Source organism: Python bivittatus, unplaced genomic scaffold (genome assembly GCF_059951505.1).
Source record: "Python bivittatus isolate LINGU-HERP-01145 unplaced genomic scaffold, Pbiv_v1 ctg000070_np1212, whole genome shotgun sequence".
Taxonomy (NCBI): domain Eukaryota; kingdom Metazoa; phylum Chordata; class Lepidosauria; order Squamata; family Pythonidae; genus Python; species Python bivittatus.
In genome coordinates, this window is record NW_028277034.1 from 33,244,463 (window position 1) to 33,260,237 (window position 15,775).

Below are 15,775 nucleotides of genomic sequence, written 5' to 3' on the forward strand. Positions count from 1 at the left end.
TGAATAAGCTATGGCTATGGCAACATTATTTGTTAAAGCTCATACTAGGGCAATAAACTAATTTTAACCTATACAAATAAAATGTATTTATCAGTTTCCAATGTATGTTTATTGCAGTAAAGCTATTGGTTGCAAAGTTCACATTCAGAGTCAGCCATGGCCCTTCCTTGTGGTTCACTGGATAATATTTCCAAGTAAGAATTTAACCCATTATATCACCTTTCTTCTTTCAATTACCAAGCCATATAATATGACATCATCTTAATTAATTACATTCTGAGGAACAGTCTTTTCCACCACTGTCAACTGTAAAAACTACAAAAAATAGTTCACCTTTCTCCATAAAACAGACTTTAAAGGGCTGGAAAGTCTTTAAACAAATGTCAGAAGTAATTACCACTGTAAATGATAGTAAAGTTAAGATGTGTGCTGTTTCCTGTTTCTTATATTATTCTGACCTGAAACTTACATTTCCCTAGTGGATCTGTATGGAATTATGCTAAACAGGGAATTCCACCCCAAAGTTTGTGTGTCTACAATGTCAATTCTATATAATTCCGTTCTTCTAATCTTGCCAATTTTTTATGAATAGGGCTGTCTTAAGCTTCCAGTTTCTTTTTACTTTTCTTGATTACAGGCAGGAGATTTCATATAAATTGTTTAGTTCTGATTTTTGTAACTAAATAACTGTCAGAGTATAGAACCACAGAGTTGGAAGTGACTTCAGAGATCATATAATTCAGACCTCTGCTTGGTTTAGCATCTGCTAAAGCACTGGGGTTAGATGACAATTCAGCCTCTGTTTGAAGACCTCCAGTGAAAGTGAACATGGAGCATTTCATTGACCTTTAATATCTAGTTCCCCTGTAGTTTCAATCCATTTGGTGCTGAACAAGTGTATTCCCTTCACTGTATGACAACCTTCTATTATATCTCCCCTCAGTCTTCTTATCTGCAAACTAAATAGATCCATCTCTTTTAACTGTTCATCATAGGACTTGATTTTCTAATCCCCTGGCTATTTTAGTAGCCCTCTTCTGAATTTACTCTACTTTGTTGTTGTCCTTTTAGACTGCAGTGGCCAACACTGGACACCCTATTCCAACTGGGGCCTGACCAAGGTAGACTAGAGTGGGACAATGAATCCCCTTGATGTGGATTCTATGCTGCATTTAATATATTTCAAAATAGTATATCTTTTTCTCTCTAGAAAAGAATTTGGAACATGCACATTCCTGAACGCAAGTTTGCCAAAGTAACATAAATGTTGAAAAGGGGATATTCACAGGGAGAAAAAGTAGCCTTTCTTCCATACTGATAAATTCATTCTTCTTTCTCTCCCCCATCTTCATGAATTGTATTACTTCTGATTCTACACATTTGTTTAAGAAAATGAAAACAAATCAAAGCAAAACTAATGTAGGGGAATATATTTACAGGTGAGAATTAGCATGCAGGGAAACCATTCCTTCCGATTTTCCATTTGAGGTTCTCTGATCCTTGCATTGAAATTATGAATATTCCCACCCTTTTCCTCCCCCATAGATAATTTAATCTTATTGAAATTCCCAATTAGTACTAATTTAAATTAACCTGCTAAATTAGTAAAGTTGGCATCCAATGTGTGTGTCAGTAGGATGCATGCCACAGTATGTTGGCTTTCAAAATAGTCTCTAGGTTGGAGATCCTATCTTACAAGGAGCATACACACGTGCTTATGGAAAAACTGGCCTTGGTTGGAGTTACATACTGTATACTTACAAATATGGCAAAAACACCAGTACTAATTAATAGATTGATTATGTACCATCAAGTCAGTGATGACTTTTAGCATAGATAGATTTTTCTCCAGGACAAAACTAGTGCTGACCTTACTATAAACAGAGAATGCTGATCTATGACAGATAGAAGGGTGATGAAATATTCTGAATATGGGACAGACTATTGCCGAAATGGTTGTTTGGAAAAAAAAATGGGCTTGGAATAAAAGAAGAGAACCAAAAGAAACTGCACAAGAACTGCAGGAACAGAGCAGAAGTATTAGTGGACAGATTAAGATACTAAAATATAAATTTATAAAGTAGTGGGGTACTAGAGTTTTATATAATTAAAAGCTAATACACAATTAGAAAAAATATACAAACAAAAAAGAAGAAGAAAGAGAATAAGAAAGAAAAAGGAAAAAGAAAAAAAAAAGACATTAAAAGTGACTTCCCCCTCCCTCCAGACAAGTATAAGCATTTACAGTAACGTAACAACTTCTCTGATATTACAGAAAAAGAAACTCCTCTTCCCATTTCTCATCATTAAACAATAACCAAAATATATATATAAAAATTCATTAATCATCATCATATTTATTTCGGTCATTGACCAATAAAAATAGATACAATAAAACAGACAACAATATTACCCCTTTCATCAATAACTACTAGCAACCATTTGTGGGCGAAGCTTACACATTATGTAGCAAAATTTCGCAACTTTTAAAGAAATAGATCTGTCTTGATTATTTAACAAATAATGCAAGTAAAAATTATCAGAACGCCCGGGGAATTTAAATAAAAGAGGGGTAATCAGCTGAAAGCGAATGTCCCTATAATACTGACAATACAAAAGAACATGGACTGTGGTTTCAATGGCTCCGGTACCACAGGGGCAGTATCGAATATCATAAGGGATTTTCCTGTATTTTCCTTCTAAAACAGCTGTTTTTTATATATATAAAAATTCATTAATCAGTCTTATCCAGCAAAAGCATTAACTCTAATAAAAATATTATGAAAAAATAGAATAAAATAAAATAATGGAATACTGTACTAAAAAGCTAAAACACTGGACTTTTAAAAAATCTGGATGGTATTGATTTATTTGTTTGTTTCTTTGTTTCGTTAGATTTAGGGGCTGCCTGACTGCAAAATTTGTGACAGACACGAGAAGTTTAAATTTTAAAGAAAAAAAGACAACATATGAATTGATATGTGGACATGGTGGGAACAAGGGTGGTGTACAGAGATAGAGATATGTGGAGAAGTAGTATGAATAGTGTTGGTATAAACTGTATTTTAGCTATATTTCACTTTCTTTTTATTGTTCTTAATTTCTTTGGCTTGTTAATTCCTAATTCTTCTCTGGGCTTTGCGTTATGTTACTTGTACCAACATGGTAAGTAAACAAAACATTGTGATGGATATACCTAAAAGCCTGTTTATAATAACCTGTGTTGCACATGTACTGACTATTTTATTGTGAAATTTGAGGTAACTTAAAAAATTATTAAAGTTTAAGAATGGCCAAATATTATTTCATATTCCATTTATCCCATTTTTATTTACATCTCGCTTCAAACAAGTTATAAGAACAATTGTGGGTTTATCTCATCATTACCTTGTTATGTAGCATACAATGTATTTCTATCTTGCAGTCTTGTTTGTAGGCTAGATCGCCAATAACTATTCTACAAATACAGATGCTTTGTATAACTTCATGTTGTTTTTCTAATCTGACAAAGATTTGGCCAAGCTGCTTATATTTTCTTAGCCAAATCCTGCTATAATTTCAGTTGTGCTCAGGTCTCTCATCTTTCTTTCATCCAGCCTGGCCAAGTAACAATCCTGAAATCCAAGTTTTGGATACATTTTATTGAAATGTATTTTTAGTTTCACCAGTATGTTCATTGTGATCAGTGGAACTTTTTCTAGGCCAGCTAAGCAAATCAGAAGTTGATGATAACTGCAAGCGAGGGGCAAACAAGAGATGTAGGCAATATATCTTGGTTCTCAGTGAATATTTCAGTGCTGTGTTTGTTCATGTAATGTTTTTTTTAAAAAGGGTAATGATGATAGCCTTCCCAAAATGTTGAACTCAATATCAGGTGCATTCATTCTAGTAAAGATTTCATGCATCACTCCATGTTCAATAATGTCATAATTCATTCACTCAGAGTGGTTTTAACCATAATTGCAAGAGAGGAAGGATTGTTACATTTTCCCACTGTAGAGAAATTCAAGGCTGAATTACAGATTGATCTTTTAGCCAAAATTGTTCCCACAAGATGCTAAAAACCACACAAGCCACTCTGTGGGTAATCTGATCGAGAGTGGTTTGTTTTTTTTTTTGGCGTATTGTTGAAGATTAATAGTTAAACACTGAGTATTTGAACAGACAAGACTGCTACTGGAAAATATTCTTACTATTGTAGTGCAGATAATTCATCTCAGTATTTTATTCTGAAATGCAAGTAAAGCAATGTGACTATTATATTACCATCAAAGGAATATTTTAATCAGAATTCACATTCAAAGCTTAACCACCAATAAAATGCAAATGGATGCTCTGGTCTGAACAAATTGAAGCTAGAATAGAATTCCACTGGGGACTTTGTCAGATTCTCAGAGTAGTTCTATTATGGAAAATAAATCATGATCCTGATTTTTTTGTTATCCTAGTTTATACATTAAATATAGGATGATTACAGTTTGCTTAATACATTTATTCTCACATAATACATGTCTAAAATAAATATTTGTACCAGTTTTTCAAACTGTTCTGGTGTAAACTTTTTACAAGCAGCTACGGAGAGGACTACATTAGACGTTACTTGATCAGCGGCTAGTATTTTACTTTCATTGTCAAGGTATTAGTCTTGCCTTTCTAAATGATTTTCTATGTGCTTTAACTGAATCAGTTAAACCTGGCTGCCAGTCTTTGAAGCCAATAATAAACTATTCATGAAAGCAGTTTCTTTTCACTTCAATGTTTCCAAACACAAATGCTTATCTGCAGACACTAACACTTGACACTACTGTTTACATCAAGGGTGTACAATTTCTGATAGCTCCAGAAATGCACCATGCTTCACACAGAATTTCAAGGGCTGTATGCTCAAAGTGGGGCAGGATAAAGACTTCAAGCAGGCCCAATGTCAAGATTTAAATTATCTACTTTGCTCCTGAAAATTTTCCCCATCCCCCCAAATTCAGAATATATATATATATATACTGTCTCATTTATTCTGGAGCCACAAAAGGCTACATGTGATCCAGCCTTGAATGAATATATAAATGTGCTATGAATTACACACACAGAGAAGGTGGCGATCTCTCTCATTCCAAAATGCACACAGAATAGACCAAGTAAAAAGAACTTTGGAGCAACATAAAAAACACAATAAGAAAAAAAAGGGGCAATGCCAACATAGATAATGAAACATACAAATGGATTCTTTTATATGCTTCCTAAAATACCATAGCATAAATGAAATTATTTTAAGTGTGGAGCCTAGAGAACCAATATCCCCTTTTTGGCAGCTGTCTTGGCACATTGACAGTAAAAAAAGTTACTTTACATACTAAGTAAGCACACAGTGATGGTTAAAGTCTATAAATTATTATGCAGTTGATACATCCAATAAGATTTATGCCTTATATCAGTAATATGTTACACTGGTCTTATAACGCACATAAAATGTTTGCAAAAATCTGTTTCAAAGAAAGGCGTCAATACAAAATAACACAGATTTTATCAGGAAACGTGTAAGGCATACTATACAGCTGTCAGAAATGTCTGACAGAAGTCATCCTAAAATAATGCCAGATTTCATTATATTTCACAAATTAGGAGACATTTCCATATAAATATGATTTTAATTATATATCATGGCACAAATTTGTATGGACTGAATATGTTTTTACTTTTTTGCCTTGATTGTTCACCAAGAAGATGGTTCTCCTTCCTCCAATAACATTATATTCTCAAGGTTATAACAATCTTATAGAATAAATGGGCACATTTAGAATGTTGAGAACATGGGATAAGCACTCTCAAAAATTTGCTACCATGGAAAGTTATCTGTTCAAAATGGCTATTATTTTGGAGGTGGCCCATTACAAAGCATCATTTACAAAAAGACTAACTGGTAAGGTAGCTCTGTGCTAAAATCTCTGTACCCTCCTTCCAGTGTTAGAATATAAGAAGAGCCCTGACGGTTTAGGTAAAGGACCCTTATAGTCCAGCATTCTTTTCACACAATAGTCAAGCGGGTACATTCAGAAAGCTTATCAACATGGGTTGGTTATATATTTCATTTATTTATCCCTCATTTTACATTTCTGTAAATACAGATGCTTTCAACCATGCCATGAAACAAATTAAATACTGAAATCAGATCCAATATTGAGTTTAGTGGGTGCTTCTATCTATCTATCTATCTGTCTGTCTGTCTGTCTGTCTGTCTGTCTGTCTGTCTGTCTGTCTGTCTAATCTACACACACTCACATGCATACAGAGAGAGAGGGAGAAAAAAAAAATAAAGTCCATCTAGTGCTATGGTTGGAAAGCATTCCCTTAGAAGGTTGGCAAAACCATCACATGTTGCTGTTCCAATCACAGGATACATTGAAGTTCAAATTGTGTATTATTTGGCAATGAAAGTGACTGAAACAGCCTTTTTAGTTCTTGACTGTATTACCCAAATGCCTGGGAAAGTACTTTTAAAAGAGTACTGACTTTCAGTGAACTACTATTTCCTACACATTGCTCAGCAAAGATATCTCAGATCTTTGCTTATGTAACGGTTCTTGCATATTGTTGTTATCTCCCTTACTCTCTACACATAATAATAGATGACTGCAATATAAAATTAGTGGGTATTCTCCAACTGACTTGTTCTAAATGTTTAAAGCTATTACTGGTGCTCTAGTAACCTCCGCTTTCCAGCGTGTCATAGGAGTCACTCTCTTCCCATTCTTATTTAACATCTACATCTACATGAAACTGCTGGATGAAGTCATTCATCAACACAAGGTCAATTATCATCAATATGCTAATGACACTCAGGTATACATCTCAGTCCTTGGCTGTCTAAGTGATGCTGTTGAGGTGCTTGATCAGCATCTGGAAGCTGGATGGGTCTGGATGTGGAAGAACCAGCTTTGGTTCAACCCTGACAAGACTGAGTGGCTGTGGGTTTTAGGGCCACCTGTATCTAGTGATTTGCCAGCTTTATCTCTGGCTGCAATTACACTTCCCCAGGCGGAGTTTGTGCACATTCTGGGGTCCTCCTGGATTCACAGCTCCTGCTCAAGGTTGCAGATGTGGCCAAGAAAGCCTTTGCACAAATATATCTTATGTGCCAGTTGCACCCATTCCTAGATTAGGAGGCCCTGCTCCCACTCATCCCAATTGGACTACTGAAATGAGCTCTACTTGGAGCTGCCCTTGAAGGGCATTCAAAAGCTTCAGCTGATCCAGAATGCAGGGGCATGGGCAGTGATGGGTGCTTCATGATATACCCACACAATACCATTGCTGTGTGAACTGCCCTGGCTTGCAGTAGGCTTCCAGATACAAGTGAAGGTGCTGGTCATTACCTTTAAAGCCCTACATGGCATGGAGCCAGGTTATTTGCAGGACCACCAATTCCTGGTGGTTTCTGCCTGCCCTACTAGGTCTGGCAGCATGGGTACAATCTGAGTTCCCTTAGTGAGACAGTGTCACCTGATGGGGCCTCAGATGTGTGCCTTCTCTGTCGTGGTACCTGCCTTATGGAGCAGCCTCCCTCCAGAGATATGGATGATCCCAACCTTATTGCCTTCAGGAACACAGTGAAGACCTGGCTTTTTGCCCAGGCACTGTAGCCAGGAAGTTAATGGTTGTGTTCGATCTATGGTTATGAAATTTTTATGGGGCTTTGATTTGGTCTATTTTTTTTTTATGATCATTGTATTTGCCTTTTTATTCTTGTTTGCCACCCAGAGTTCCCTTTGGTAGAGGGGCAGCCATATACATTTGTGGAAGGCAGGCAGGCAGGCAGGCAGGCAGGCAGGCAGGCAGGCAGGCAGGAAGGAAGGAAGGAAGGAAGGAAGATTTTGAAATCACAAATATTATCTGGAATCCAATTTTATAGGAACTCAGAAAATGTAATGGTTACATTAAAATGTTTGCATCAGCCAAGTCATATTTAATGAAAGATAAAATATACAATGAACCCATTTATTAAAATGGGGCCTCTGTACATGTCTGCCATGTGAACAGTTGATTTTCTTATGGGAAAGAACAAGAATCTTATAGTTCAAATCTGTAGACATATTTGCTGTGAAAAATAAACTCTAGCATTGCCTTGTAATGGTGCTATATTTTCCTTTTTAAATGATATGGAAATCCATATTCTCATCACCTCCACCTCTACTGGAATGCAAATATATTATTTCTTTGGTGTACCATATAGTTTGTCTAGTTCACCCTCCTGTTCACTGTTCAGTGCCCAATCCACAAACCATGATTGATAGTGATATATAAATCTAACTGGGCTATCAAAGAAACTCATATAAAGTTGCTTTGTCCTGGAATACCAGATTTAATACTCGACTAAAGTTCTGTTTCATACACATACATCATCCATAGTGCTGAGGGAGCATGTAAGATTCTAACCCTTTTCCTGGGTTGATCACATAGATCAGTGTTGTCCAAACTTGGCCACTTTGAGTGGACTTCAACTCCCAGAATTGCCCAGCCAGCCGGCTGGGGAATTCTGGGAGTTGAAGTCCACTCATCTTAAAGTGGCCAAGTTTGGACAACACTGGCATAGATATTTCCCATATGATCTGTATAATTCAAGATATCAAGATATAGGTTACATGCAATCAGGAGAGCCATGAAGGAAAGTCCTTCATAGTTTTTTGTTGGGTGATTTTTTTTTTCAAGCCTACAATAAAATACTTTGCATGCTAAAAATCCCACATTAGTTATAAATACCTGTTATCGTTAAGACAGCCTCTTATGGTCTCAATAGTTTTAAATACGGAATTGCTAAAAACAGTGAAAACAAAGTTCTTTTAGTAACTGAAAGTAAAAAGTGATGAAAATCATCAACATCTGTGCCAAAATAAAAATGTCAAAACAATTAGCATCCTTAGGGTGGGTGTATTGAAATTAATGGACCTTGGAAGTGTCACAGTTAACTGAAGTCCAACTGATTTCACTGGTTTTATTCTAAACGTGGATCAAACTCAGCATTTTTTTTTCTTCATATCTAACATACTTTGGAGGATCTTTCTTGAAAAGCTGTTATTGATAGTTTCTTCCTGGTGTGGCTTATATGTCATGATATCATTATGAAAGCAAAGTTCAGAAGTTTACACCATGTGTTCAGATCTGCCTTATTCCTATTGTACAATCTTTGGTACACAAGACTGTAACAAACAGAAAATACTTGGCAAAAATATTCAGACAGGAAATGTTAAACTAAAACACAAGACATTTAACTCATGCAGTCCCTTTATTTCCTCTTGTGATCCTTTAGCATACTCCAGTAGACACTCAACAAGAATTATGCTGCATGTACTATATATACAGAATTATGGAATGCCTACCTATTTCTATAGATGTGACTCTCTCTCTCTCTCTCTCTCTCTCTCTCTCACACACACACACACACACACACACACACATATACAGAAAGAGAGAGAGAGAGAGAGAGAACCCTTCAGTTTAAGGTAAGAATATATAATTTCAATTTCCAGTGATTTTTTAAAAACCCAGCAAATGGGAATGTACGATCTAAATTCTACATTCTAAACCACATAAGTGTTAAAGACTTTTTCAGTCTTACATATTATATTGACTTTATAAATGGCAAGCAGGGACTTACCAACTTCAAGATGCCAAGGTTGAGAAATATTGTCCTAGGCCCTGTAACACTGCCTACATTTTGAGAGGTTTTTTTTTTTTAGATTTTTTATCCTGCCTTTCTTATTTTTATAAATAACTCAAGGCAGCAACCATACCTAATATTCCTTCCTCCTCCTATTTTCCCCACAACAACCCTGTGAGGTGAGTTGGGGTGAGAGAGAGTGACTGGCCCAAAGTCACCCAGCCAGCTTTCATGCCTAAGAAAGGACTAGAACTCACAGTCTCCTGGTTTCTAGCCTGATGCCTTAACCACTAGACCAAAGTGGATCTATTTTAATCTTTTCCTGTGAGATCTCATGCAATTTAAGTGATATAAATATTTTAATAACTGCAATGGATTCTGTGAGTGCCCATTCATTCTATATAGTCTGGAAACTTTTGTCGGTCAATTAGTAAGAGACCACAAACCATATGCGCTATAAGGATTGACTGGCTATCAGTTCATTTCTCTTGAAATACAACGTGCTTGTTCTCAACTCAAAAGCTCTAAATGGCTTGGCTATAAGTATTACTTGGGAAAGAAAAAAGGTTTATCTGTATGAATCTCCCGCTCATTTAGATCATTTCAAGAGGTTGCTGAGGTTTTGCTTTGTAGCAACTGGATGTCGAACCAGCTATCCCTGGTCTCTGGAAAGTACTCCCTGTGAAACTGAAGGAAATGTCTTCCTTGTTAGTATTTTAAAAAGGCAGCTGTAAAGCATGATTTTTTAATTTAGAAAACCAACCAGGTGTTCACATGTTCATTATTTTAATTTAACATTTAACATATTCTAATCTTTCTATTCACTCTGCTTTATGTTTTTATTGTACACTGTTATAAAACAATATGGCACTTCACTCAGATCGGTTGCATCCATCATGTTATGCCAAGCAACCTTTCCCAAACTAGTACTCATTATATGTGAACTGCACTTCCCAGAATTCCCAGATGGCATGATTGACTGGTACAGATTAACAGTGCAATGCTATGTGGATTTACTTTAAAATAAGTCCCTCTGTATTAAATAGACCTTATTTTGTATATGCTGTATACCAAACTGTAGGTCTAACTTCTCATAAGGAACCCCACTGAAGTGACTTGAATGTAAGGAAAAAGCTATGATGGAAAATCTGTGATGAAGAGAGACAAGTCCAGACAGATTAAAGATGTAAACTTGGAAAACCATGAACCTGTTTTTTTTAAAATCTGCATAAATGTCATGGGCAGACTTACTCCTATATAAATTCCTTAAGATAATCAGCCAACTACCTTCTGTGTGACTGCTTTGGCCTGAAAAAGGAAGATCATCCACGAGGAACAGGATTTTTCAATACTGGTACTCCAACATTGAAATACCTTTTTCATATCCAGTGTCAAGAATTTGAATCCTTGATCCTATATATAGTCTTTATAAGTAGAAGTTATATATGTATGGAGGCTCTAAATAATAATAAATAACTGGTTTCACACATTGTGATCAACCATTATGTAGTTTGTTTGATTTTAGTTTAATATGATTATGTGAGGACAACCATAAAATTATGGTGTATGTTCAGTGCATGAATTCAGTCAGTTAGGACCTATAAAACAAATCATGTCTAAAAAGAAAACATAACTTCCTACAGTGTGTAAATCCAGCCAATAGAAATTGAGACCAGGGAGTATAATCTTAACTATACTTCTCCTCTACAGGGTCTGATAGCATAACTGGAAAACCATGTGAAAGCATCTAAGCAGATTAGTCAGAGTTCCATTGGATTGGCAGGTTCTTAAATATACATCCATAGGCAATATCTTATACAAATCAAAGACAGAAACAAGCTTTGAGGGTCACATTCCCAAAATAAATGGAGAATAATCACATAAATCTAAGTTTTAAAAAAACTGCAGAGCAAAACAGATAGAAGTAGTTCATGAAGCTTTCCATACCAGCCATGCCTGAGACCCCAGATCTTTTTCAGACAGCATAGATGTCCAAGCAGGATGCTTAGAAGATCTGCTGAGTCACCAGTTCTCTTGGGAAATTTAGATAAGAGAACATGCTGGAGCTCTGGCAACTTTCCTTCTCACATAGGCCAACAGTGTGCTGGGAAAGATTCTAAGCAGATGCAGTCCCATGACTGCCATGAATAGTTCTGTGAGGGGTTCTTTCAAAACTTGCTATCTTTAAATAAAAAATGGAAAACATCTCACTTCAGTGTTTTTCAACCATGTACAAGTAAAAAGACTATAGCAAGTAATGTAAAACATTAAGCAGAAGGAAAAATTACTTGAACAGAGATTAGATTGCATTCTACATTGATCAAAAACAGCTACTTTTTGCTCTTTGCTTTTATAACCATTCCTCCAAAAAAATTACAGAGTCTTGAGGTATCTTACAGACTGACACAAAATAATAATTACATACATTTTCATGGATTAAGATTCACTTCATCCCAAACTTTATGCCTCCATTTTCCCTTCAAACAATAAGCATTGAAGCATTCATTTCAGCACAGCTTGTTCAGAAGACTCATCATGAAGTACTTGAATATTATCAGATTGCTGCATAAGCAGTTATTCATTTGGAAGAATCATCATTAATACTTTGGGCAGAAAATGCATTTATATGAGTTATAACTAACTCAGTTCAGTGACTGGCAATATGTTTGAAGTTGCTGTACATGGTTTTTACTCCAATTTTGTATTTGTGACAAACTACTCCTTTGTTCCACACATTTGGTTAAATTAATCCTTTCCTACCCATCAGCCTCTTGTGGATCTGGGGAGCAGCTCTTCTTCTGCTAATCCTATTGACGCTTGTCCAAAATGATGATTATGGTGATTGCTTTTTTAAGCCAATACATGATTTCATGGAGCCGGTGTGATGGAATGGTTATGATGTTCTATTAGGACTAGGAGACTCCAACTTCAGGTCTACCCTCAGTCACAAAAGTTCAGTGGGTGACTTTGGACCAGTCACTCTTTCTCAACTTGAACACTACATGAGGTCATTCTTGTGCAGACAAAACTGGAAGAAGGAATGCTGTATGTATAGTATGGAGCTCCAGGAGGAAAGGTGGAATATCATTGAACAATCAGTCAAAACAAGAGAGGGCTAGCAAAGGATGCTGATGTGAGAGTTAAAAGGAACCTCCATATGCAGAGGCAGTATATCACTGAAATCCACATGCAAAAGAAAAGCAAAAGTGAAGGGCAACTCCATTATTTCCTGTTGGACTAGAAAGATTTGGTTGAGTTAGCAGGATAGTTTTTATGTTTGCAGTGATATCTACTATAGAAGAACCAACCATCCCTAGCCTTTGCATAGCATGAATTAATAGGAATGTAGCTTCCATTCTTATATGAATGCATCATTACGATTCCTTGTAAGGATCCTTGTTGAAGGATACACTGCTTTTGCTTTTTTATTCACTGGATCTGAGCGAGCGATGTCCTTCAAGACTTTTAATGCATGCTATTAGCTTTACACTGTATTCGCCCTATAACCATTTTTGTTCTGTTAATTTCTATAGTGTGCTTTCATGTGTCACTAGGTGGCAGAATTCCATTACCACAGTTGTGTTCAAACTATAACTGCATTCAAAACGCAAAGCTCCTTTTTTGTTGTTGTTCCAAAAGAAAATTTACTTGCACAGCACAAAATACTTAATGATAACATTCTTTTGATATTAGTACACTGGTTTCATTAACCACTTACTGTCAATGTTTCAAAAGAAATTGCTATTGGTTTTTGAAGACAGAGGAAGAACATGAAAAACATTGGTCCTTGACTGAAAGAAGGTAACTGCTATAAACTTTTATTTTCAATATCTTCATACTTCTGAAAAATGAATTGTCATGAAATGGTTCAACAAAATATTACAGTGAACTTTGGCAGTCTTCCAACCACCATAATACATCATATTCATGAATCAATGAAAAGACAATGAAAACGTCTCCTTATTCCCTATTTGTTTCTTAATGAAAGCAAGCTGTGTAGTAAAAGTAAATTTCACTGAATCAAAGTGTCTGGATTCTTATATATGCACAGGATACAGCCTTATTGCATGATCTTTTGCTTGAATATGCAGGACTAAATCGTGGTGAATTTTTACTTGGCAACTACTGTATGCAAAATGTTGGGCTGCTTATATTTTAACTCCCAAGTTAACAGGTTATGATTTATGTTTTATGTAGAATGATCATGTATTATGACTTAGACTTGATACATTCTATGCTAGTCACACCTCAGTAGCTTTGCAAATGTTATATTTTAAAAAGCTAAGAACTTCATTCAAATCTGTTAAAGATACTAACGATTTCAGAGCAATTAGTTAACATTCTCATACGTTCCTTGTCATTTTGTTTTCATCTGTAAAATGCGTACCATGTAAAAGACATATCTCTTCAAGGGTATTTTAAAATTGTCAGTTTGCATAATATGAGACAATAGCTTCATGATTGGGTCGTCCAGACTAAGTGAAAGGTTAGGTGCAATTTTTCCCTTGCAGCCATGCATTTATTTCTTTGCCAAGACTGGAAGAAAAAGTATCACAAATCTTTCATCAAATGAGGAGCTGCTCACTCAAATCCTAGTGCTTACTGTAGAGGGTTCTTTCAACACCATTCAGCAACTTCAACAGGAGCTAAAAGTAATCAACATTTCGGAAGTCTTATGTATTTATGGGTGGGGAATCTCTTTGTACTTTCAAAGGGATCAAGACAAGGAAATTTTAAAATATTAGTTTTCTTAAAATGTGCATTTGATAATACATTTGGGAGCATCTCTGCAAGTATTCCCCAGGACTTTAAAATCCAAGGGAAGTGTGCTAACTATCAAATCATACTATACGTAGCTTTTATTTCCTTCTCTCTCTATATACACGCACATCCACATACATACCCTGACAAAAACAAGAAGGAAGATTTTCTTCTTTTCTTACCTTGGCAATCTGCAAAGGCTGCTTTTCTTCCTTGCCACCTTGAAGTCTAAAACCCCAAGGTGCCCCTCCGGTCATAGTGATGCAGATATAATCCTGTATGCCCATTTTCTTTCTGGGAAAATCAGGCAGTGTTCATTAAAAAGTATTCTTAAAAAATCCTGGAGCTGGAGATTTTCAGCTGGACTTTGCCTTCTAGATGGTGTTAGAGAGGAGAGGCAGAATCACTGCTGTTGGCACTGCCTGTGCTCTGTACTTGGTTAACACAGTCATTTGCTGAGAGCAAGGAAGTGCTCCCAGTCCAAGGGACCAGCCCACTTTTTCGTCAGATTTGCTGTGCTCAGCCCACCTTCGGGTAATGTCAGGGGAACACAAATGAAAAGAACTCGGCTGTGAGGCAAAAAAGGATATATTTAAATCTAAGAGCGTTTGCCTGTGACAGCTAAATCAAAACAGCCAGGTCAAAGGACTTGTTAATCTCCCAGCAATGATTTAAGACAGAGAGTTTACTTTTGTAAGTGGTACCAGACTTGTTAAGCTATAGTTATAGCACGTTTTGTATTCTCATAACCCAAACAAAGTGTAGGAGGGGAAGAGAAAGGGTTGTCTTCATTCCCAGTTCTTTATTAGACACTAACCTGAAGCATCCCACCGAGAATTACCCACAGACCCGCTGTGATAGGATGTTTACAATTACCAAATGATAGCCTGGGTTTTTGACGTGTGCCTGGTTCTTCCTAGTGTACATTTTCCAGTGACTGGGTTCACACCCCATGCTAAAGGATGGTATGTTTAACCTATTGGCTGGTTTTGAACTAGGCACTAAGCAATAAATCATGTTTTACAAAATTCAATACAACACAGCAAATCAAAACCAAACCAGCATGTTGTATGAATCAGGCATATATGTTCAAGTACTTTTTCCCCACTATGATGTGTAAAAGCTACAACGTGTATTTGTTCTCTTAAGAAAAACTTAAAGAGCAAGCAGCAAGACTTAACTTTTACATTTTAATGCAAATGAAGGAAGAACAGTTTCACATGAAAGCATATCAAAGGAGCTAATGAATCAAATGATTGCAGATCATACCTGTGGCCATTCAGAACAATAATTTCAGCAGCACCAGAGAGAAGGATCAGTGGTGAATTATGCTGGAAACTGTGGTTCAGAATCTTATAAGGA

The 15,775-nt window shown here is 36.2% G+C and overlaps 1 protein-coding gene across 1 annotated transcript in view; it reads right to left on the minus strand.

Moving 5' to 3' along the window:
* Window positions 1-14,864, minus strand: part of SYNPO2 (synaptopodin 2) — a 101,014-nt gene extending 86,150 nt beyond the window's left edge. The window contains exon 1 of the mRNA XM_007433928.4: window positions 14,596-14,864. Within this exon, the coding sequence (XP_007433990.1) occupies window positions 14,596-14,700 (105 nt within the window). The 5' untranslated portion in view covers window positions 14,701-14,864. The remainder of the gene's footprint in view (window positions 1-14,595) is intronic.
* Between the last annotated feature and the right edge of the window lie 911 nt (window positions 14,865-15,775).